General features: G+C 41.5%; 1 protein-coding gene and 1 long non-coding RNA gene across 5 annotated transcripts in view; one reads left to right on the top strand and one right to left on the bottom strand.

The window, feature by feature from the left end:
* LOC135100022 (lachesin-like) overlaps nucleotides 1–23,923 on the bottom strand; it is a 42,032-nt gene that overhangs the window by 15,844 nt on the left and 2,265 nt on the right. Inside the window, exons 2-3 of one of the 4 annotated variants that reach the window (XM_064002858.1) lie at nucleotides 11,235–11,562; nucleotides 770–885 (exon numbers count right to left, since the gene is read on the bottom strand). In XM_064002858.1, coding sequence (XP_063858928.1) covers nucleotides 770–885; nucleotides 11,235–11,295 — 177 coding nt within the window. In that variant the 5' untranslated portion in view covers nucleotides 11,296–11,562. Of the gene's footprint in view, nucleotides 1–769; nucleotides 886–8,465; nucleotides 8,588–11,234; nucleotides 11,984–23,923 lie in introns of those variants that run through there. The other 3 variants (XM_064002857.1, XM_064002859.1, XM_064002856.1) reach the window with 3 other exon arrangements.
* LOC135100025 (uncharacterized) overlaps nucleotides 8,707–23,923 on the top strand; it is a 71,905-nt gene continuing 56,688 nt past the window's right edge. The window contains exon 1 of the long non-coding RNA XR_010268487.1: nucleotides 8,707–9,031. This is a non-coding gene — a long non-coding RNA (uncharacterized LOC135100025). The remainder of the gene's footprint in view (nucleotides 9,032–23,923) is intronic.

The raw sequence follows: 23,923 nt of genomic DNA, 5'->3' as shown, positions 1-23,923 counted from the left end.
AAAGGTGGTAAAAAATGCAGATCAAAGAAAAGGAAAGAAACATGAAAGTTGAGTGCGGTGTCATTACCAAAGGAGGATATCCAAATCAAACTAAAAAAAAAAAAAAAAAATGTGCGGTCTTCAAAATATAATCAATTCAGCTCAAGGACTCAAGAAGGAATGCACCAGGGCTTCATATTTCTGAGATATGGGAAAAGTCCTTAAGAGAAGCTATAGGAGGAGGAGAAGGAAGAGAATAAAGGGAACGAGGAGAAGACAGGAACAAACAATAGAGCTTTCGGAAATTTTAGCAGACTCCGTTTTCCCTCGAGATCGTATTGCGCGGTGATTCCTTCCGCTCTTATTTCATTAGCGGCTCCCTCCCAGACCCGGAACATTTCGTGGATCGATCTTCCTTTACGTGGTGTTTTCTCCCGCGGGACACAACCACGTCACGCTCCAGACGGTTGGTGTAGGTTTTGTATTGTTACAGAATTACTCCCGTCTCACTCTGCCAGGAGAAATTATTTTTAAGGTAAGTAAAATCGTCGTTACATCAGTAATTATCATTTGTTGTAGTGAAGCTGTTAGGAGATTCTACATGGCAGTCATGTTAGATTATGTTAGGTAAAGAAGAAAATTTTGACGGTAGTTTTATGGAACACTGAGGTACATTATTTTACTTTGCAGAAATAATGAAAGTTTCTTCTGCCGCAGTGAAACAGGTGTGACACTGCACAGTTATTATGTGTTTTTCCCCATCTTAGAAGAAACAGAAGACGTGCCTTACCTTGTAGCCTTTGAGCTGTTCGATGGTGCAGGGAAGCAGAGCGTCTCGTCCCACTGTCACGGTGATGTTGGGCACTTGTTCCGGGAATCTCGGTACATCAACGTCCTCGCTGCTTCCTGTGAGGCAGAAAGTTCCTTGACGATCACAGGAAAGAGAAGGAATCTGGGAGGTAAGGCTCTGACCAGTATTGATGTCACAGATTTCAGGAGCTCTCACTCAAGAGAAACTAAAATGTTTTGTCTTATAATTTGATGCATCATACAAGTGGCTATCAGGCTAATTATTTCTAGATCCGTATCATCACATCAGGTTGGATATTATGTATATGGATTCCAGGAATGTGTGTGGGAAAAACTGAACACATAAGAGGAGCAAAAATAGGAAACGAATCAATGAGATATATATATATATATATAGAGAGAGAGAGAGAGAGAGAGAGAGAGAGAGAGAGAGAGAGAGAGAGAGAGAGAGAGAGAGAGAGAGAGAGAGAGAGAGAGAGAGAGAGAGAGAGAGACTTATGATTAACATGAGCATGATATTTGTTATTAAAATCAACGAAACTTACTGTGTAGATTTCAGTCGCAATGAAGTGAGGTAATTTGTGTGTGTGTGTGTGTGTGTGTGTGTGTGTGTGTGTGTGTGTGTTGATAAAGATAAGACCACGAGGAGAATGATCAAGCTATTGCACTTTTGACAACTACCATCATCAGAAAAAGATAGAAATTCTACAATAAAAAGAGACGGAGAAAAAATAAATAAATAAATAAAAACGAAGTACCTGCGCGGAAGCCTAGTGAAGAAAGAGGCGAGACAAGGCGAATCACCTGACACGCAGATACACAGAAAGGAAATCCGGTGAATGGCTCCTTGATCCTGACTACTAGTGACAATATGACTCTTACTGCTTCGTTACTGAACAATAATAAAACTGTAGCCACGAAAAGGTTTGAACCATTCGACTTCTTTTCCCGCGGTCAGTGATGTCTTTGGTGACGGCGTTCTAGACTCGTATCAAAACATTTCATTAATATTGAGAATCCGTATCCCTAAAAAAGCTTAACAGCACAACAAATTCAGCAGTGAAAATAACATTTATATGTATCAAAATATATGGAGCAGACAAATCAACAATAATACGTAATATTTAAAGAAATTAGCAACGGCAAAAAAGAGAAAAGCACACTTAAACAAATGAGTAACTGGTCTAATTGTAATCATGAAAGCAGAGTCATTACCATTAAGTTCTGGTTTCTGTTGTAATGTGCATACAGATTCAGCCATTCTTAATTCTGATTTCCGGGAAGCCCTGAATAAAATCTTTAAACCTTTCTCCCTAACTAAATGATCAAATGACCTGGAGTGTTCCCTAATCATGGAAGAGCCCGAGTTTGTTGATTGCATTCCTGATCCGTAAGAGACTCTCCTACGTTCCGATATCCTGATTTTGAGATTTATACTGCTCCGATATTTTTTTTTCCAGGTATCCTTGCAAGGAGGACTAGTGTTCCTCTCTCTCTCTCTCTCTCTCTCTCTCTCTCTCTCTCTCTCTCTCTCTCTCTCTCTCTCTCTCTCTTTCCTTTTCCTAGACAGACAGACAGAGAGAGAGAGAGAGAGAGAGAGAGAGAAAGAGAGAGAGAGACAGGCAAACAGAGAAATAGACAGACAGACAGACGGACGGACAGGCAGACAGATGGACATACAAACAAACCTTTACAATTCTCTATTTTCAGCATCCCTCTCCCACTCTCACTCCCTCTCTCTCTCACTCTCTTTTCACGTCAACATAAATTCAAAACTTTTTCGCCTGTGCCGGCATATAACCCAGCCATCACTCCCAAGCATCACATATTAGCATAAGCGTTGTGTTGCGGGCCGGACATTACGTCGAAACCCAGCATTGCCAAAGAGCTCTTCCGCTCACGGCAAACGTCCAGAACTGTTGGAAAATGAGAGTGTTGGGCTCAATTATCCCCAGAACGCAAACATCTGACTCTGGGGGAGGATGGGGGAGAGGCGGGGATCGGATGAGGGGGTTGGAATAGAGCGTGGAGTGAACGTGCGTAAGGCAGCTAGCAGGGGAAGTGAGGTATGGGGAGGGGGCGTGAAGTTAGCGAGGATGGAGGGCGGTGGTATGGAAGGATTGAGGTGACGTGAGAGGGGGAGGAGTGCAGGAATGAGTTGATAATAGTTACACGCAACTTTCATTATTATTTCAAATCTTCTGCGCTGGTTAAAATAATAAAAAAATTGTGATTAAAAATTATAAGCCCACGTAAAAACAAGAAGTGTACCAATGTTTTTATTTTATTTTTTTATGTCAAAGATAAACTGGCTGTATGATGAAAATATCCAACAGCCAAAATGTAACTTTTTATACAAGGGGTAGCATGAGGTTTGTCAGAAATGTCAGAGCGAGGGGTCGACAGAAATGATCAGCGCAATGCCTGACACTCAAATATTCGACATATCACGACCGATCTTCACCAAAAACCACGAGCGGACAAGATCAACACGGGCACAAAATCGCATTTATCAGAATCGAGGCTCATGGATCCCCTGCCCACCCACTAGCCGCCTCCAACCTCAGCCTCGTCCTCGGGGGTAAACGGAAGCGCAACAGAAATTAGTTCGAAGCCAGAAATCCCAAAATTTTCGCGGCAGCATAATAAAACGCCCAGCAACTGACGAAGCGAGGAGAGAGAACTAACAAGGTGTGTGTTATCATGTCGAAATGAGCGGCGCTGAACGAGAGGGAATGTTGCTGCCGCGGATTTCGCTAGAGGCGCTCAAAATGCTGCAGCGGAGGCGTGAAGAGAGAGAGAGAGAGAGAGAGAGAGAGAGAGAGAGAGAGAGAGAGAGAGAGAGTGAAAGTGTGTGTGTGTGTGTGTGTGTGTGTGTGTGTGTGTGTGTGTGTGTGTGTGTGTGTGTGTGTGTACTCGTGCCTGATCGTATAGTTGCCTTCATGCATGGGAACCGTGGCTGTGTTGAATTAAAAGAGGGTCGAAAGAAAGAACTGAATAAAATGACGAATATAATGGGAGAGGGGAGGAGGAAATAGATGGATGGAGATAGCAAGGGGAGGAAATGGATGGAGAGACGAGGACAAAATAGTGGCTGTGCACAGAGGAAGGTGCTGGAATGGCGCAGGAAAGGATTAACACACGGCTAGTCACACTATCAGCTCCGTTACAGCAGGATTATACATCCTGGCGGCCGTCGTAATGAGTCCACTGTGTAAAGCTGAACACTTGATCCCCAGCTGTGTGTTTGGTGACCAAGCAGACTCCAGCAGCCACCGCGCCCCGCCCTCCCCTGACCCCAGCTGTCCTGAGCGGCTCGTTGTGTCGTCATGAATACAGCGTCAGGTTGCAGCCTATGTTATCACCTCGTTCGTCCACCGTCACTCCAGAAGCCATTGACATTATGAGTTCCTCCGCAACGCTTCAGGAAATGTTTTTTCATTGTCTGTAATCTTTGTGTTGCTTAGTTTACTTGAACTAATGGCATTGCGTAAAAAACTTGCAAGTTAATCTGTTACGCTTGCTTATCCATATTAAAGTAAGGTAATATATCCATCAGCCTCACTTGTGATGCTAATCTGGCACGTGACATTAAGCGCGCGGCAGTAAGCTCAGTAGTCTGCTCCCCACCACCTCCCACCCACCATCACTGGCCTCCGGGGTGCACCATTATACAAAGTCACGCAAATGAGATGTGTCGGCACACCACCGCCTGCCTGAAATTTGACAACTGTTTTGCGTGCAGCGAGACGAAGCTTGACTAAATGTGGTGCTGTGACCTCACTGGACACGGTCCGCGCGAGTCAGGCTGTTCATATTGACAGATTTCGAACAATGATAAAAAGATTACAGAAAGTTACAAAATTACTGGCCATTATTTCCTTGTAAATATCTTTCTTCCCCTTCTAACCATCTCCGCTCTCTCTCTCTCTCTCTCTCTCTCTCTCTCTCTCTCTCTCTCTCTCTCTCTCTGTTATGGATATTAAAAGTTTAGATTATATTGTGCTTAGGCACAATCTAAATCTAAATCTAAATCTAAATCTAAATCTATCTATCTATCTGTCTATCCATCCTTCCCTCCTTCTGTGTTTCATTTCGGAATGGACACAAAAAGAACTCAAAGGAATGAGAAAGAGCAGCAGCTGTTGGCCCCTCCAAGGGTGTATGTGATAAGCTATGTACACTGCCGCATCTCAAGTAATCCCTCGAATCAAGATCCTACGAGAGGAGACAGTCCACCGTAAAAGTTAAGGAAATGAAGATGTGAAATATTATAACTAAGGAAAAGCAGTTAAAGAAAATACTGAATTGAAATGATGAATACGAAAGAAATACACAATACTTGCCATGAACAAAGATTTTTTTCCTTGAGCTTCATATCAAGTCTACATAGAAGAAGACAAGGAAGTTTCAAGGGACTCTCGCATTGATAGTACTGCACTGAATATTATGGTATCTACAATATATATAGTAAGTGCTTACTCAACAAGGTATTTTCAGGTGATGCGTAGCAAGCTATGATCCCTGTTACATGCAGCACACGAGGGAGCGATCAGTCTTCCGTCAGGCAGCGCGAATTTCCTTATCACTCACGCAAAGAGGATTAGCGCACCAGGTGGGGAAGTGAGTGTCTTAATGGGACTTTATCTCCCTTTGTTTGCAGATGAACATTTTTATCTCCTTGAGGAAACTGAGTTGTTGTTGCTGTTGTTGGTGGTGGTGCTGTCGTCATAGATGTTGTTTTTGTTGTTGCTGCTATAAGAATAGTAAAATATTTAATAATTATTTGTCTAAATGTTGTTGTTGTTGAGTTATCACTTCTTCCGCCACTACTACTACTACTACTACTACTACTACTACTATTACTCCTCATCCTACTACTACTACTACGTACTACTGCTAATACTACTACTATTACTACTACTACTACTACTACTACTACTACGACTACATCCTCTAAAAAATCAGAAATGGTGTGCGCCACTTCATCAATGGTAAACAAGGCAAGGAGTGTAAAAAAAAAAAATAAATCATATTCCTGCTCGATCAAAGACACGGGTGCTAATTAATTCCCATCAACGAGGCAGCGGCGGCCCACGTACCCGGCGCTCCCTCACACCAGTAAAGACACCGGCGACGCACACACGAGCCTCGCAGGACACATAATATAAAAGAATCGCTGATGCGGCGACTCCCGTTCCTGTGTGTGTCCCTGGTCCGGCGGAGGGATAAGACAGTGTGACAAGGGGAAGACCACTAATACGGAGGGTAAAAGAATGAATAATACATACACCGCAACTCCGACCACGGGACTATAACCATCACCGCCACCACCTATAAACGGGAGGTAATATTAGAGAGAGAGAGAGAGAGAGAGAGAGAAAGAGAGAGAGAGAAAGGGGATCGTGTTTGGATGTTTGTGACTGACGGTTCTGCTTCACCCTCGCCAGTATTATGCTCTGATCTCCCCAGTGACCGTCACAGCCAAGCTTCTCCCTCATAGAGACGATTATACAAAGACGCAGGAGAAAGCTCACTGATGCTTCCAGTAGTGAATTCCTCGTAATCAGGAGCCAGGAAACGTGAGGAGAAGGAAAGGTGAACACAAAGTACGTAAAGAAGTTGATACAAACGTGCAGTTAATAAAGTTAACAAGAATTCCGCACGAAAATAGAAAGATAGGGGAAGATTAGAGATATTCTATACTTAACAGCGCGATTAAGAAGCAAGATTAAAAGATGAATTATTTTCTCACGAGATTCTATTATATTAAAGGGTACGGGAAGATGTAATACAAGGAACCAATCGCCTGCTTTCAGAAGTTGTGTAAACTCAGATCACTGCTTCTCCACAAAACATTTTTCAGAATTATGTTATCGGATCCATCTTTATCATTGTTGTTTATAATGAGATGGAGGTGAATGTTATGATTTAGGGCACTCTTCCTGCACGTCTTGCCTCCGCGTAGTAATCACAGTTATCTTTGAACCCTCACCATTTCCACTTCACCGACATCATCCCATTAACACCCCCTTCGCAACGTCCTCCGCTCCTGACTCCCCATACGAGTAAGGGCTCACTTCGTCCCCACAGCCTTCTCAACACCACCTACCTTCACCCTTCAAGGGCTCCGGATAACCCGTCAACAAGGAAACAAGAAGGAATCACCTGTTGAGAGTGACGTCTATAGGAAATAAAACAATGAAGGGGATCTGACCAAGGACAATCTAAAACGCTTCGATGGATTATCTCAATGCATTAACCCGACTACTTATAACAAACTGTAGACTTGGGTTTTCAAAGGTGTTTCCGTGATTTTAATGATTATCTAACAGAGAACCAAACAAACTGTCCGAGGTCTTTGATGATAAATCATATGAGACCGAAATGTTTCAAATCATGATCTTAAGAATGAACATAATTCGTTAATTTTAAATAGCTTGTGGAGAGATAAAATGCTGTGTGTGTGTGTGTGTGTGTGTGTGTGTGTGTGTTGTTACCACTAGTTCACCACTCTTCCCTTAACTGATGATTGTTTTAGTAAGTTCTCGAGTTAAGGACTGTTGGTGAATTATGGAGGATTCTCCTATTGTTTATGAGACATTACTTAAGAGTACCTAATTTAAGTATTTAGAATAATAGATACAGGTCATTGATGTTATATTTTGTGAAATTATAATGTTCTTTGTTATGTGTTATTTATGATTATTCAATATCATATTGTTTATTGTATTGTATTTGCTTTCTTCTGTGTAATAATGCTTGTGTTAAGAGATTACTTGAATTACTGTAGTGTGTAAGTGGAGAGTGGGCTAGAATAGATTCCGCCCACATCACAGTTTAGGTGGAAAAAGGTTAGGCGCTGGAAAGCTATTCAGTTGTCCGAGGGTGAAGTGGGCAGACAGCGTCGGGTGGAGAGCTGAGGGGTGGTGCTGTGGCTGTTCCTACAACTACGTGGAGTGGCGGAGTGGTGGTGTTACGAAGGAGGGGAGTACTGGAGCGGTGGCTGTGCCTATGCCTATACCTGCGTGGACTGGCGGAGCGGTGGTGTTATAGGTGTGCGTGGTGGTGTTATAGGTGTGCGTGGCGGTGTTTGCTGTGCGTGTGCTGGTGGTAATGTTTCTAATGGTAGGTGTTGACATTTAGGTGTCAAACGTTTCGTATTATGTGTTCATGTGATATGTTAATTTGCAAATACATGTTTACTTCATGATTATGAATTTAGTTGTCTAGAGGAAGGGAATGAAACTGCGCCCATGTTAGGATGATTGTACGTGTGGTTGGATGAAACTAGTTTCCCAGGTTAGCTGTGTGTGGCTAGTGTGTGGAAAGCTATCTGCTTTCCTTGCTGTTGCAGTGAGTGGGCAGACATCAAGGAAGATTGGCTGTGTGTGTCAGTTAGGCCCACCCACTACACTTCAGTACAAATTCATCAAGTAACACATAAATATAGCATTCTTCAGTCTCCCTGCCAGCTGCCGAGACGCGTTACACACACACACTGGTCTGTAGCACACTTCACCACAAGAGAAAATTAATCCTATCCAGATCCTTCCCTTGAGAAAAGCCATCAGGTTAGTCTGGCAAATTACTGGTAAATGCAGAACTAAAGGTTAATGTTTACGATAATTCCTTTATGCTTTGCGCTGGACACTGACATGATATAGTATACTTACTGTAGTGTACGTCTATAGAAGTTTCAAACGGTGCCTTTCTATAGTTAAACTCACAAATCCGCGTTGAAATCAGAGGCTCCTTTAACATACTTCAGCCCTGTAACACTTCCTGTGCGCCTCAAGAAGTAGTTCATATGTGGATGAATTATATAAAAAGTTGCATTATTGTCCATACGTAACGTCAGCTCGCTCGTTGTATCGGAAGTATTGAACGTTAAATATTTCATGAGCATTTTATTATGAGGCACATTTTATATTCGAAATGTATAAAGGACACTATACGTATGCGAGTGTATTATTCCGCGCAACTCAGTGGCAGCCGCGGCAGTCAGTCAGTTACCCTCAGTGTTAAACTGGCAGACGAGTGAGGTGTGCGCAAATTTAAATACCGGGACTTTATCGTGCACTTCTATAAACAAGACGACTTTGCTGTACACTTCTTAAAATTGCTTGGGATTTTATCGAAATCAGTCGAGTGCCGAACAATGGGTGGCGCCAGTACCCACTGAAGATGAGGAAGAGAAGGTCGACCAACCACTCCTTGGACCTTCCACTTCCTTTTTAAGGTATAGTTTGGATCAGGTCAGGTTAGTGTCCTTAAGAGGGGTTCCAGAGAGGGCGAAGCCCCACTGGTCAGGTTAGAATAGGTTAGGTAGCTTAGGTTAGTGTCCGTAGGTGGGAGTCCAGGGGGTGCGAAGGCCCCATTGTTAGGTTCGTGTAGTGTCGTTAAGAACGGAACTAGGGTTGGTGAAGCCCCACCGGTTAGGTTAGGTAAGTGTCCTTAGGGGGCAAAGCACCTCCGGTGTGCGTTGTTGTCTTAAGCTTCCTTGGGTGTATTTAAAGGATTCCTGTGTGTTAAGGGGTTCTAGCTGTGTTAAGGGAGTCTGGCTGTGTTACGGGATTCTCTATATGTCAAGAGATTCTTGCTGCTTGTCAGGAGGGGGACTTGCTGCGTGTTAGGGGAGGGAATTCTTGATGCGTGTTAGGGGGAACTCTTGCTGCGTGTTAGGGGGGGAACTCTTGCTGCGTGTTAGGGGGGTGACTCTTGCTGCGTGTTAGGGGCGGGGACTCTTGCTGCGTGTTAGGGGGGGACTCTTACTGCGTGTTAGGGGCGGGGACTCTTGCTGCGTGTTAGGGGCGGGGGACTCTTGCTGCGTATTAGGGGCGGGGGACTCTTGCTGCATGTTAGGGGCGGGGAACTCTTGCTGCGTGTTAGGGGCGGGGGACTCTTGCTGCGTGTTAGGGGGGGGACTCTTGCTGAGTGTTAGGGGCGGGGGACTCTTGCTGAGTGTTAGGGGCGGGGGACTCTTGCTGCGTATTAGGGGCGGGGGACTCTTGCTGCGTGTTAGGGGGGGACTCTTACTGCGTGTTAGGAGCGGGGGACTCTTGCTGCGTGTTTGCGTGTTACTGGGGGGACTTGCTGCGTGTTAGGGGGGGGGACTTGTTGCATGTTAGGGGGGGGACTTGCTGCGTGTTTGCGTGTTAGGGGGGGGACTTGCTGCGTGTGATGGGGGACTTGCTGCGTGTTACATTTCCTTTCGTGTGTTCATTTTATCTTTTCACAATTGTATTTGCTTTTATTTTCTCAGGCGTTGCACTTTGTATGCATGTATTTCGTTTTTTTTTTTTTTCGGTCGTAGAAACGTTTTACCTGTTAACGATCTTACTGGTTCATTTTTGTTGAAAGCGTGTTTATGGCAGATGTTTATTACTACTTCTCTATTATTATTATTATTATTATTATTATTATTATTATTATTATTATTATTATTATTGGCGCGGCGAGGAACCGTTTGGACACCGAAAATGACACTCAAAAGACAAGCGAACACATTTAAAAACGTAGTCACACATCTTTGAACTATGACTGATAAGTGAGGAAAGCAGAAAAGCATCGCCTGTGGGAATCTCAGAAAACTGAAGCGGAGTACTGTATTAAAACATGACCTGGAAGTCTTCGTCATTACATCTGTCTAGTTTCAACATCAACGTATTTTCCATGTTTCTCTTTTGCTCCTCCATCATCTCATCTCATCTCATATTTTTCATATTTTTACGGCTCTCCATAATGCGAAATTTTATAGTTTATTTATTTATTAATTTTGTTTTATTTATCTATACATTTTTTACACACAATACCGCTTTCCCTCCCCTTTCCTCTATATTTTGTCAATTTTTTTCTATTTATTTGTTTATTACTTTTTTTTTTACTATTTCTGTGTGTGTGTGTGTGTGTGTGTGTGTGTTTACTTCTGGCTGTCCGCTTCCTGTTTCTCTCTCTCTCTCTCTCTCTCTCTCTCTCTCTCTCTCTCTCTCTCTCTCTCTCTCTCTCTCTCTCTCTCTCTCTCTCTCTCTCTCTCTCCACGCCGCATTCCCCGCTCGGAAATAGTAAAGCGAGCATCACTCTTCAATGCACTACGCGTTTTTACAGAAGCCTCTGGCCGCCTCTGCACAGACGTGGTCTTGGCGACGTCCAAAGAATGGAGAAAGGTTGAGTAAAATTTGTGACCTTAAGATAATTGGTTAAGTCGCAGATTTGATATTAATGAAGTGTTGAAAGGATGATCATTTTGCATCTTTGTAGTTATTTTCTGATTTCATTTACATTTTTATTATGGGCTTTTACTTCTATGCATATTTTGGATAAAATGTTAATAAAATAAATAGGCACATGTATCTAAAGGTACAACAATAGGGCCATAATTGTAGCGTCTTTAGTTGTGTGTGTGTGTGTGCTTGGTGCTGTGGAGTGTCTAATTCACTACTCACCAGCTAAGGAGGCGAGGGTCACCAGGAGGATGTTGGCAGGCAGCACAGCGAGGTGGGTCATGGCGACTCCTGCTGCATGCAAGTTGCCTCGTCTTGATTTGAGCGTTGGAGATACGCACCTGGAGTCAGCGGCCGCCACGCCAGATACCCCTTAGGTGGAGGTCGGCGAGGTGAGCGGCAGTGGGGAGCATCGTGCCAGTGCTGGGAGGTGCTGTGTCAGTGTTCGTCTCTCGTTCAAGAAACAGAATCGGACACAAACATTGATTTCGGAACGGTGGGAATGCCTGACGAGTCTTGTCAGTTGTGAACGTTGCCCAAGTTACTCAGTCTGAAAAGGAAACATTGGTTATTTAGTTTTCCCCCTTCAACCCGCCCTACAGAGCCAGACACGTCATGAACACACTCGAGTGGGAGAGAAATACCTGCCAGCTCGTCAGAGAAATAGGAAAACTGGTTGTGCAGCGATCACATGCCGGAAATTTAATTATTCCCCTCGTCGGCCTGGGAACCTGCCCGCCCGTCACTTCCTCATTGCCACGTTATTTGATTTTCCCCTCGCCGCCTCTTCTGCCCTTCTGGGAGCACATCCTCCTATGATGTAGACTCTCCACCCTGCTCTTACGTAATTAGTGAATACAGGCCGCTGTTGTGGCAGGGATGAGAGACATCAAACACTTATCTGCTGTAAACTAAACCTGAACCAAGTAAAACATGATATCTGCAACCAAGCATAACTTTTATTCTGAGATTGTTCTTGAGGTGAAAAGCTTGGTGTGTGTGTGTGTGTGTGTGTGTGTGTGTGTGTGTGTGTGTGTGTGTGTGTGTGTGTGTGATAATAAATGCTTTTTTATTGTAAACGCATAGGAACTTCATTGTTGGGATATCATTTCTGGATATCCCAACACACTGGTGAGGCGTTGGGGCAGGACTCGCGTCTCAGGTCGTGACAGAATCCCAGAGGACCTCCCACCAAAACAACCTTAGTTCCTTCATTTCTCTCATTTGGATTTTTTTTACTTCCTCTTCCCTGATCCATCCCATTTCCCCTATGTTTTTTTTTTCTTGCCGCACCTTCTCCTTTTTCTGTTCTATATGAATTTTAACAAGATTATCATTTCACTTTTCGCTTATTCTCTGTCTCGCATATACAGGTTAACCACCTAACGTTGATCCCCTTCATCCCCGTCACTTTTAGAACTTGTATATTTTCATGTTTCCATTTCTCAAGAACATGTTTCCCTTCTGTCAGCAAAGGTGTATGCATCTAGACACAGGCACTATAGTTATTGAAATCCTGCTGGAGTGTCGCCGCCCGCGCAGGTGAGCTAGGCAGGACAGGTGTGAGGATGCTCCTACTTGTCGCTTCATTTTTTTTTTTTCTCTTGCCGTCATGCGCTTTGTTCGCATATCTAGCCTTGCCACTTCTCGTACCCCATTTTCATTCCATTCTTATTTCTATTAACCATCCGCTTTTCATCCCATCTCTTGTTCTCCACTCACCATTACAGCTCCCATCACTCTTATGACAAGGGCTCGCATTAAAGCATATCAGCTGCTTATATCGGGCTGCGTTTAACGTGGTCTAATTACTGGGACATTCAAAGGTGTTTTCACAATTCTAGTGATGATTTGACTAGTATTCTGCATGACTGATAGGATGTGCATCCATAGGAACCTGAATAATAATTTGTGTGGGCTTTGACCCGTAGAAGAGGACGAATCGTTTCAAAACGCACATGCCCAGAAATGTTTGTACCTATGAAAGTGAACTGGGGATAAATCGAACTTGCACCCAGATGTGTTTGTTTCTGCTGGCACCCAGATGTGTTTGTTTCTGTTGTACATCTTTTGTTATCTACAGCGGTACCTGGGAATTCCAATTTAGTTTGATCCAAGCGGTTGCTCGAATTAAGAAAAGCTGTTTCCAAAACTATTTTCAACATGAAAGATAAAAAGTTAATCCGTTTCTACATTGAAGGTTGAAGAAGTAAACTAGTGACGAACTGAACGAGCATTGTTCGAAGATGCGAGTCGAACAGGCGGGAGAGACGCGTTAACAAACCTGAAACCAGCAACGTTTGTGTTCGTGTTCTGAAACTGTGTACGGATTTCAGGCAAAATTGTCTCGGAAAAAAATGTTTCGGATATGAATTTGTTCTAATAATAATAGGGTGTTTGGAATCCGGAATTACCATTGTATACAGAAAATATCCCGGTGCTAGGCTAGAAAACCCTGGCCACAGGTGACTAAACTTAACGCCATTACCAACTAGCACTAAACTTAACGCCATTACCTTTATCGCTGTTTCCATTATCCTCACCATCTTGTCACGTCCACCTAACATTACGTCCACCCGCGTCACTCATCCACATCATCTTCCTGTCTATCATTAATTTTCCAAACCGCCTACATTCTTCTCACTCACACGACTGATGACGGGTATACATATTTTAACAAGTCTCCTCGACTAGATCGGTTTCTCATACTGAATTGAATGGTCTTGTGGAAGGTTTGAGTCTAATTTTGAAAGATGCCGTTAACAACAGGAGTCATTGGGCAGTTATGCTTTTGTTGTAACAATTTTAATTTGCCTCAGTAACATTGTCTTGGAATTCTCGAGTAAGAGTCTCACACACTACTTAACAGTGAAAAGATTGGGGTATTTCTGGTCTGAGAAGGCTTGATGGAGGAGGAAGAAAGAAAACAGAAAAAGGCAGGAAGAAAGAAATTAGAATATAGGAGAACGTTATACAGTGATGGAGGTTTCAACATGGCGTAGATGATGAGTGACGGACAGGAATATGGCACATGTACATTTTCGTTAGTATAAGATTCCATTTCATCTGTAACCTATCAATCTTTATATTTATCTGTTTGTCTATTATGTACCTACTTACCTACCCACCTTCTATAGTTGCTTCGTAAAACAAAACGCGTAAGAAAAGTGAAGGAAACTTTAATCTACAGAAGTAAAAGTTGGGACATTTTGGTAAAGTAAAGGTTTTACCACCAGGTTGGAATGTCACAGGGTGAAGCCAAGCAGACGGAGGAGGGCCTGTTCCTGCCTGCGTGTTGGTGTGGTGCGTGCGTCCCCCGAGATTCTCATACCCTTGTGTAGCATAACCATAACAAGCCTCCCTTTACGCACTGAGAGGATGAGCACGGTCTGGCGGGTGTGAGAATCGCAACTAGACTAATTTGCATTTATATTTAAAAGCCTTTTAAAACACGTGCTAAACATTCTTAAATTACAAGTAAACAGAGAAGCGATGGAAAGAATATAAGCCACCCAAAGTCCTACTCACACACACACGCAAATGTAACTGTGCATCTCTAAATTACAACGAAAATTAACTTATTCCAGATCTTTGAACTACAAAGTCCTGATGTTTGTGTAAGCCAGAAACCTGAATACTCTGTTGTATTTTCTTAAACCCTCTTTGCTGTGCTGGTACAGGACTCAGGGTCGTTTCTCCAAGCTCCGGGAACGCAGACTTTTCTTCCTTTTCTTTCGTAAGCATTGCAGCCTCACGAGACGGCCGGCAGATAGTTGTGAAAATTTCATCTTGTAGGGTGCATAACATGACGCCTCGCTCTCGCCTTCGCCTTCACCTTTACTGTCAAACTTCTCTTACTTTATATTAAACTGTGTAGTTTATCACAAACAGCCCGTTTAAGGCCAACCGATTTACTACTGTTTCTTCTTCCTTTGTGTTCCCTTGCTCTCTACATTGCTATCTTAACTGTCAAAGCCGCTGGAAAAATAGTCGATGTGATTGCTCAGCTTATGTAACTTGTTTACCCACTAACTCTTTTTTTTTCTGTCCATACTGTGGAGACGAGTCCACTAAGTATCCTCATTCTTGTGTCCGTGCAACGTGATAAAAAAAATCGTTCTTGTGTCCGTCCAACGTGATCAAGAAAAAGAAATATCTGATTATTATTTTTTTTATTCAAGTTTCTCTGCACCTTATCCCGGAGGCAACGCATCAGTAGTCTTACACAGCTATTCTCTGGATTGATCGAAAACATCAGTAACATCAAGAAAGCAGATGTAATGAGGCAGCTTGGGCGGTGCATTCATCGGCTGTGTCGGAAGATGGGTGCATCAGTGCTGTTTTTTTATATTCCACTCGAACAAATTCCACTCACAAAGATTCCTTCATGAAAATTTCACTCAAAATAACTCCCTCCATTTTTTTTAATTCCCTTAGCGCAACCTAACCTAAAGTAAGTCATCGTGGGCGAAATTTCTTTGTGTGGAGAAAAATCTTGGGGGTGGAAACTTATCTTAGGGAAATTTGAAGTATCTATACATAAAAAGAGATCAATAAATAAAGATACATAACCTTTCTATCTGTTTTTCTTGACAGATTTTTATTGTGTGTGTGTGTGTACACACACACACACACACACAGAGAGAGAGAGAGAGAGAGAGAGAGAGAGAGAGAGAGAGAGAGAGAGAGAGAGAGAGACAGTGGTGGCAATTCACAAAAAAGACGAGAGGACTGATCCTAAGAACTATAGACCTATCTCCCTCCTCGCAGTTCCTGGAAAAATTCTGGAAGCAATAATAGCAGAAAAAATAACATCGCTTTTCGCCTCACACCGTCTCCTCAGCAACAAAAAAATTTGGCTTCCGAACAAATAGGTCAGCGGCAGACATGTTACTTCAGCTCTCCACCACCTGGCATAAATCCATCGATCAGCGAAAGGACACCTACGTTGTTGCTCTCGACATAGCGGGAGCATCTGACAGGGTGTGGCACCATGGCCTTATCGCTAAGCTGAACAGCTTGGGTGTCCGCGGTCATCTGCTCCTGTTACTGCAAGACTACCTGCGAGGCAGATACTCAGAGTGGTGGTTAACGGATACTCTTCTAATGAACATCCAATTTCTGCCAATGTCCCACAAGGAAGTGTTCTCGGGCCTCTCCTATGGAACCCATTCTTTAATGATTTGCTCCATCTAAATCCTGAGGCCCATACATTTGCCGACGACTGCACTTTGACATTTCCCTGTGACAGCGATGACCCCCGCAAGACCATCGCGCACATCAACCAGGTCCTCCAGACCATTGTCTCGTGGGGTCGGCGATGGCAAGTGGACCTCACTTCTGAGAAGACACAGGTGTTGCTGGTTTCTCGGAGACACCCTATCCCTGACACTCCCATCCCTACCATCCAACTCGACGGGCGGCCGCTGCCCTTGCTGTCGTCCATCTCAGTACTGGGTGTGGAGGTGAACAGCACCTTGAGCTTTACTGGCCACGTCAGGACCATCGCCAGGAGAGCCGCCGCGAAACTTAGTTGTATCAGGCATGTCTCTCATCTCCTAGACTCTCAGGGAATCACCGCCTTATATGCAGCTCAAGTCCGCTCTCTTATGGAATACGCTACTCTCACCTGGTCGTGCTGCCCGCCTTCATACTTGGGCCTTCTTGACAAGGTCCAAAACAGAATCCAACGCTTGATACGTCTGAAGACCCCGCCAGACCAGCGACCTCCATCCATGTAACCCTTACAGCAGCGCCGTGATGTACAAAGCCAAAAAGCAGTGGGCCAGCCGTGGACACAACCTCACGGACACACCACGCTAGCTGCCATCACCAGGAACATCCAACTTATCATCCCTTTTGTCAGGACAGAAACATTCCTTCGGTCTTTCCTTCCACGCTATACACGAATTTGGAACAAGCTCGTGCAGCAGACACAGCTTCACTGCATCAACTCTTTAAATACTTTCAAGTCTGCTGTAAATGCACGCATGGATTAAACAACCATAATACTGTAATGAAAATGCTGTATTTAAGTCATGCATGTTACTCTGTTTATATCTATTTTTCATATGTCAAAGATAGTTCTCAGCACCCCTGCCGGAGCTCTTGACAAAACAATTCGTCAAACTCCTAAGTAAAAAAAGGGAGAGAGAGAGAGGTAGAGAGAGAGAGAGGTAGAGAGAGAGAGAGAGAGAGAGAGAGAGAGAGAGAGAGAGAGAGAGAGAGAGAGAGAGAGAGAGAGAGAGAGAGAGAGAGAGAGAGAGAGAGAGAGAGAGAGAGAGAGAGAGAGAGAAAGGGAGAGAGAGAGAGAGAGAGAGAGAGAGAAAGGGAGAGAGAGAGAGAGAGAGAGAGAGAGAGAGAGAGAGAGAGAGAGAGAGAGAGAGAGAGAGAGAGAGAGAGAGAGAGAGAGAGCCTTTCTGTGGCCGAAGGAGTGTCGTAGGCTATTTCAAGTTTAGATTCTGTCAAAAGTTATCGGCAAAATATTACGTACACTTTCTGAGTTGGGACGGGGGAGAGCAGCACACCACCACGAGCCTCAGCAAAACTGCCCCGAGCATCACCACGGGCATTGCAAGCCAGTATGGACTATCGTTTACAATCCTGGTGACCTCATAGAACTTATCTAATAAATTATTGTGAGTCAGAATTGCGTGAAACCATAGTATTCGCTTCACCCTTTCACCGCTATTTGTAACTTTTTTTCTTATCTACTAACTCCTCTACACGTTTTCCTGTTCTATAGCCATTTCCAAACATTGTGCTGGCTACAATATGGAAAATCTTTCCTTTTTATCCCATTTTTTTTCTTTTATCCCCTTTTGTTTTCGTATAGGTGCTTATAAATATTCATTACTTCTAGTGTCGTGAATTGTTGCATACAGCACTGAAAGGGTTGAACTGATGAATTTACTCGATACAATATTTAATTTACTGCTATGATTGTCTTTGTTGGCACTGAAATCACCGTAATAGATTGTGTGAATGGACATAAAGGATCAAAACAGTACGAGGTTAACATCATCTTTGTTAAGCCACAGAAGTACTGTATGTATTTAAGAAACTATTACAAAAAAATAAATAAAATAAATAAATAAATAAATAAAAATGAAAAATAAAATAAAAAATAATGATAATAATTAATTTAATAAATAAATAAATAAAAGATGATACTGGGAAGACTGAGTGGCATTGAAAGGGTTAGAGTACATAGACAGCAGAATCATCATCTGTCACCCAAACAATTTCAGAACGGTAATAGACTCAGAGGGTTAAAATCACGCAGACTCGGATCCTGATACATGATACATGAACACCAAAAAGTAAGTTAATGCTGGCATACTGTTATATTCATTCCGCCGCAGCTTTTACTTCACACTTGTCCCTGTTCTTCTTTTTCATTAGCTGGAGGGAACGTGATGTGTCGTATTTAACTTTTATCTTCACAGGAAGGTATATATACATGAAATTTCCTTTGACATTTTCAAGGAATTTTCTGGAATATATATATATATATATATATATATATATATATATATATATATATATATATATATATATATATATATATATATATATATATATATATATATATAAGATATATATAAGATATATATATATATATATATATATATAAAATATATATATATATATATATATATATATATATATATATATATATATATATATATATATATATATATATATATATATATATATATATATACTTCAACTTTTTCCTCAGACATTTTTCTCCTTGATGATTTTCTGCGTGGTTTTACTTTATTTACTAGTTCCCAACCTCAGGTTGGGAACTGTCCTCCTGTCCAGCCTTACTCATCTCTCTCTCTCTCTCTCTCTCTCTCTCTCTCTCTCTCTCTCTCTCTCTCTCTCTCTCTCTCTCTCTCTCTCTCTCTCTCTCTCTCTCAAAAATGTTCTTGAATTTTTTTCTGATATATTTTTCTGTGTTGCATCTTTAGATAGTATTAGTACATACCCTTTCATGCAATTTTTCCAAGTTTCCTGCGTTTCATTTCCCTGGACAGTTTTCATGAGACATTTTTGCATGTGCTATTTCCTTAGACATCAACAATCAAGTCAGTTGTCCCTCAAGCCATATTATCATTTAACCTGTCCATTCAAGGAAGATTTCCCCAGCCCCTTCTCCCTAGAGACCATAATCCAGGACGCGGTGATGTCCACTCAAACATTAGGTGTCCCTCTCTGCCTCCTCTCTGCTTGAGGTCATCACACGCTCCCTTACCACCACGGGCACTCCTACAAACTCCCCGCACCATCAACCACCCTCCAATCGTCGGACACACCTCGACCAGGCCTTGTTTGTTAGCGTGATATTATTAGCCTCTGCTCGATTACCTTTCCCCCACCAAGTTTCTTCTGTTTTTTTATTTTGTTGTTTTCGTCTTCTGCTCACACCGTCGCTCCACTGATGTGTTCATCCGCTCTTCACTGTATCTGGCATCATCCAGGCGCAGTGACATGACGTTAGTTGCTTTCTGCTGTGTTATTAATTAGTTTTAGGTATTTTTATCTCATTAAGTATTAGAGTGTTTTCAAACCTCATAAAAAATATCTTGGTGGGCTCGTAACTTAAACGTTGCTCTCCCATCAGGACTTGTCAAACGCTTTGCTCGGTCATCAGGACTATTTTGAAAGGCTCTTCAGGGAATCCTGCTTGGTTCCGTATCAGTTTTATGATCTCCTCCTGATGCATTTATTTGGATTTTTTTATAATAATAATAGTAATAATAATAATATTATTATTATTATTATTATTATTATTATTATTTATTATTATTAACATTATTATTATTATTATTATTATTATTATTATTATTATTATTATTATTTTATTATTATTATTATTATTATTATTATTACTAATTATTATTTATTATTATTATTATTATTGCTAATTATTATTATTATTACTATTTTTACTATTGATAATAAAAATAAATAATAATGATAATAATAATATTAATAATAATAATGATAATAATAATAATAATAATAATTATTATTATTATTATTATTATTATTATTATTATTATTATTATTATTATTATTATTATTATTATTATTATTATTTTAACACGCTGAAAAGTTTTTAGAACCACTAGTCTAGACGCCACCTCTCCACACTACAAGTTATGCTGCTATATCCTATGTCCTCATTTTGTGCAATACTTGATTGGTTTCTTGATTGTGTGTGTGTGTGTGTGTGTGTGTGTGTGTGTGTGTGTGTGTGTGTTACTATTACTACTTACAGATTTTATCCGATCTTGATTTATGAAAGACCTCTTTTTCATCACTCTTGCTATATATAAAATTTGTCGGTACAATAGGTACTACTTTTGTTGTTTTGTTTAACGCGTTTAAAAAGGAATTAATCCGTTTTTTATGGTTAGGGTAATCTTGGAAATGATATGAGCACATCGGATCACAGCAGGAATCAGTCTGAAAGCAAAGCAATACAAACAGCATCAGCACATTCATTGATTCGAAAATTAAGCTAGAAAAAAAGCTTTACCTGCTCTATATACAGAATTTAGATTCTCTCTCTCTCTCTCTCTCTCTCTCTCTCTCTCTCTCTCTCTCTCTCTCTCTCTCTCTCTCTCTCTCTCTCTCTCTCTCTCTCTCTCTCTCTCTCTCTCTCTCTCTCTCTCTCTCTCTCTCTCTCTCCAGCCCACAGCGGCCACACATTACACTACCTAAGACGCCTCTCATCCCAGCGTCCCAATAACCCGCCGGCACCATTTGCTCCCCTCCGCACCAGGGATACAGCTCCTCCCTGCGGCCTCCCTCGGGGATCTAATGTCCTGATTCAGGGCGCAATGAACCCGACTTGTAAATACTCCCGCATTGTCTGGCCGCGAGAGTTATTAATGCAAATGCTCAGCCGCCTTCCTGGGGTGTTAGTTAATGAAGAGACTCAAGAGATCTCGTCCTGTCCGCCACTGCCTCTTATTAACTCCTAGCGATTCTCGACTCCTTCTGCAGGAGGCGGCGGCTTCTGCTCACTGCCCAGGGAGGTTATCGAGTTACTGGTTCCATGAAAACGGCACCGCCCTCCCTGCCACACACCGCCACGGAAGATGGAATCATTATCAGCACCATGGGAGTGTTAATCGCAAGAGTCTGATTTGATGACCTTCATCTGTCGCGGTTTCTATCTTGCGTGGACGTCTCAGTTGTAGACCGCGCCCGTTTGCTGCATTCGGCGTGAGCAAATTCTCACACTACAGTTGGATTTCTTTTTTTTTTTTTTTTCTTTCTTTTGGCACTTTTACTAGTAAAGCGTGACCTTGTGAAATTCACTGTGGCAATTTAATACTGCATTTTAGTATTCTTAATAATTAAAATGCAAATTACCAAATTAACAGCATATTTGAAAAGAAAAAAAAATCCTCACGATGTTCGTTTCCTCAACACGTCTTCATGATAAGTTTGCGAAGATGTGTGAAATATTCAATATGAATTGCGCTGAAATGGTTGCTACGGCAAGTAACGGTGACACATTTGTGACCAGGTAAGTTACCTTACCTGTGAATGACCTGGTACTAGTAATCCCTCGTCCTTTTTTTCATATATATATTTTTTTCTTTTTATAATGTTTTCAGTTTATGCTCGTTTGAAGAAAAGTGGACATCGAGTTTGTTATAGTAGCTCTCAGCTGAGTTAACATCGTAGCTAAGCGACGTTTTTTTTTTTCTTTTCTGTTTTTTTTTTTTTTTTTTTTTTTTCATGTTCCCGATGTGCCTCCTCATCTCTACTTAAGGCAATTGTTTGCCTTGATCAGAACGAGCATGCGTATTAATAAACTTGGACAGGAATAGGTAGTGTAAGTTTAAAGAGGGAAAGAAGAAAGAAGAGAGAGGGTACTTATTTTTTGGCTCGTGCTATGTCATTTATATTTCTAAACTTAAGAGTTCCCTTACCATTTGCAGTCATTCGCGTTCACTTTTTATTTCTTGTTGTTACTAAAAATGTTTCTTCGTGGTCGTCTCTCCTTCTGCACTCCTTCCTCAGGGGTTTGTTTCCCTTGCACCGCACTTGTTTTGATGTGAATATTATTTTGTTATTAATTGAGCTCAGCATATCAGTAATATCCTCTATTATGAAGACCTTATCCACTGTTTTATGTAATGACTGTTCAAATGAGAGGATGGTCGTGGATCTCACTCACGCATCTTAATTAGACAACTTGTGGTAAAATCTTTTAGTCTCATAATTTCTCCTCTTTTAAATTACTGTCTTCAGTTTCTCACGCAATTTTGTACCTTTTGCAGTCTTCTACCAAAATGGTTACTTGTCTTTTATAATTATTAACGTCAGGCTTGCCTCCTGCGACCGCGCTGCGCAAGATCTGGTATCTTTTATCATTATTCTGTCCAACTTGTCAGTGCAAGAATTAGCCAGTATCTTCACTCTTCTATTATTCTCACTGGTAAACTGTTGAACTTTGATATATATATATATATATATATATATATATATATATATATATATATATATATATATATATATATATATATATATATATATATATATATATATATATATATATATATATATATATATATAGGAACATATAAAAGCGTGAACGCTTTTGAGAGAGAAATGTAAAAAATCTTAAAAATAAATCGGTGCTTCCCTTTCAGGATTCCTTGTCTACTTAATTTCTTTGAGTGCTAATTTAAAGGATTTTTTCCTTATTCTTCTTTCTACGTTTGGACTGCTTCTCTTTCATGTGGGTAAGGAAAAAAGAAAAATATACAAGTATCACACACACACACACACACACACACACACACACACACACACACACACACACACACACACACACACACACACACACACACACACACACACACATCTACACGTTTATTATATATATTCCTGGTTAATATGATACCGCATCGATCATCAGATGTAAATTTATAATGTAGTTCCACAATCCGAATGAAGAAAAAATGTAACAGGAGTGAATAAATCATGAGCTCAGGACTCCTCGTTATTAGAATTATCGCTACATAAAACGAAGACAGCGGTGTCTTAGCAAGTGTATCCGGAGGCCTTAAACTGGTCTCCTTTACAATCTTAACACTAAAAGCAAACAAGAACTGGAAAAGTTTGCCAAAAAGAGAAAAAAAAAAAATAAATAAAAGATAAGTAAATAAGTGGAAAATAAATAGATAAAAAAAGAAAAAAATACCTTGCACATTTTACCTGGGATTCATACCTGCACGAAGCAATAAACTTTGTATCCACCAACATGTGTCAGTGGACCTTGTTCAGGATCTTTTCTACACCTGTGTCCACGCCCACCCTACCGCCCACCGCCCCGCACACATCACCTTCACATCTACGTCACGCCCTCGTCAACTTTCTTGCTTTCCTACTCGTCACTGATTTGAGTGATCTCTGCTTTTCTTTTCTTTCCTTCCTAGTCATCATCACCTTCGTGTGCATATCCTCTGATTACTATCTGCCTTGCAAGATGATTGCAGTAAAACCATATGCAGTCGAAATAGAAAAAAAAAAAAATGTATATGTACATATTCTTGCCGCTAGTTAATTACAAATTCGAAACGCTGCAATAAAGTTTTATGCGAATAACGTGAGGAATAATGTGAACGCCGAGCAGACAGTTAACACCGAAGAGTGAATCACAGGCGATAACACATAAAATCTTGATGGCGTAGTTGCTGGAAAAAATAATTTAATTATGTCGATTTGTGTCTGATACTTGGTGATATGCAGTTCCAAGGTAAAAATACCTTTGCCAGCCCACCGAGGACTGCCAATTTCCACTAGCAGTGAACCTAAAGGTGAAGCGCAAGTGGGGAAGAGAAAATGATGAGCACTGAAGCGCAAAAATGAAGTCG

This window comes from Scylla paramamosain, chromosome 4, assembly GCF_035594125.1.
Source record: "Scylla paramamosain isolate STU-SP2022 chromosome 4, ASM3559412v1, whole genome shotgun sequence".
Taxonomy (NCBI): domain Eukaryota; kingdom Metazoa; phylum Arthropoda; class Malacostraca; order Decapoda; family Portunidae; genus Scylla; species Scylla paramamosain.
The sequence above is the reverse complement of the archived record's forward strand: the minus strand, read 5'-3'. Positions and strand labels throughout refer to the sequence as shown.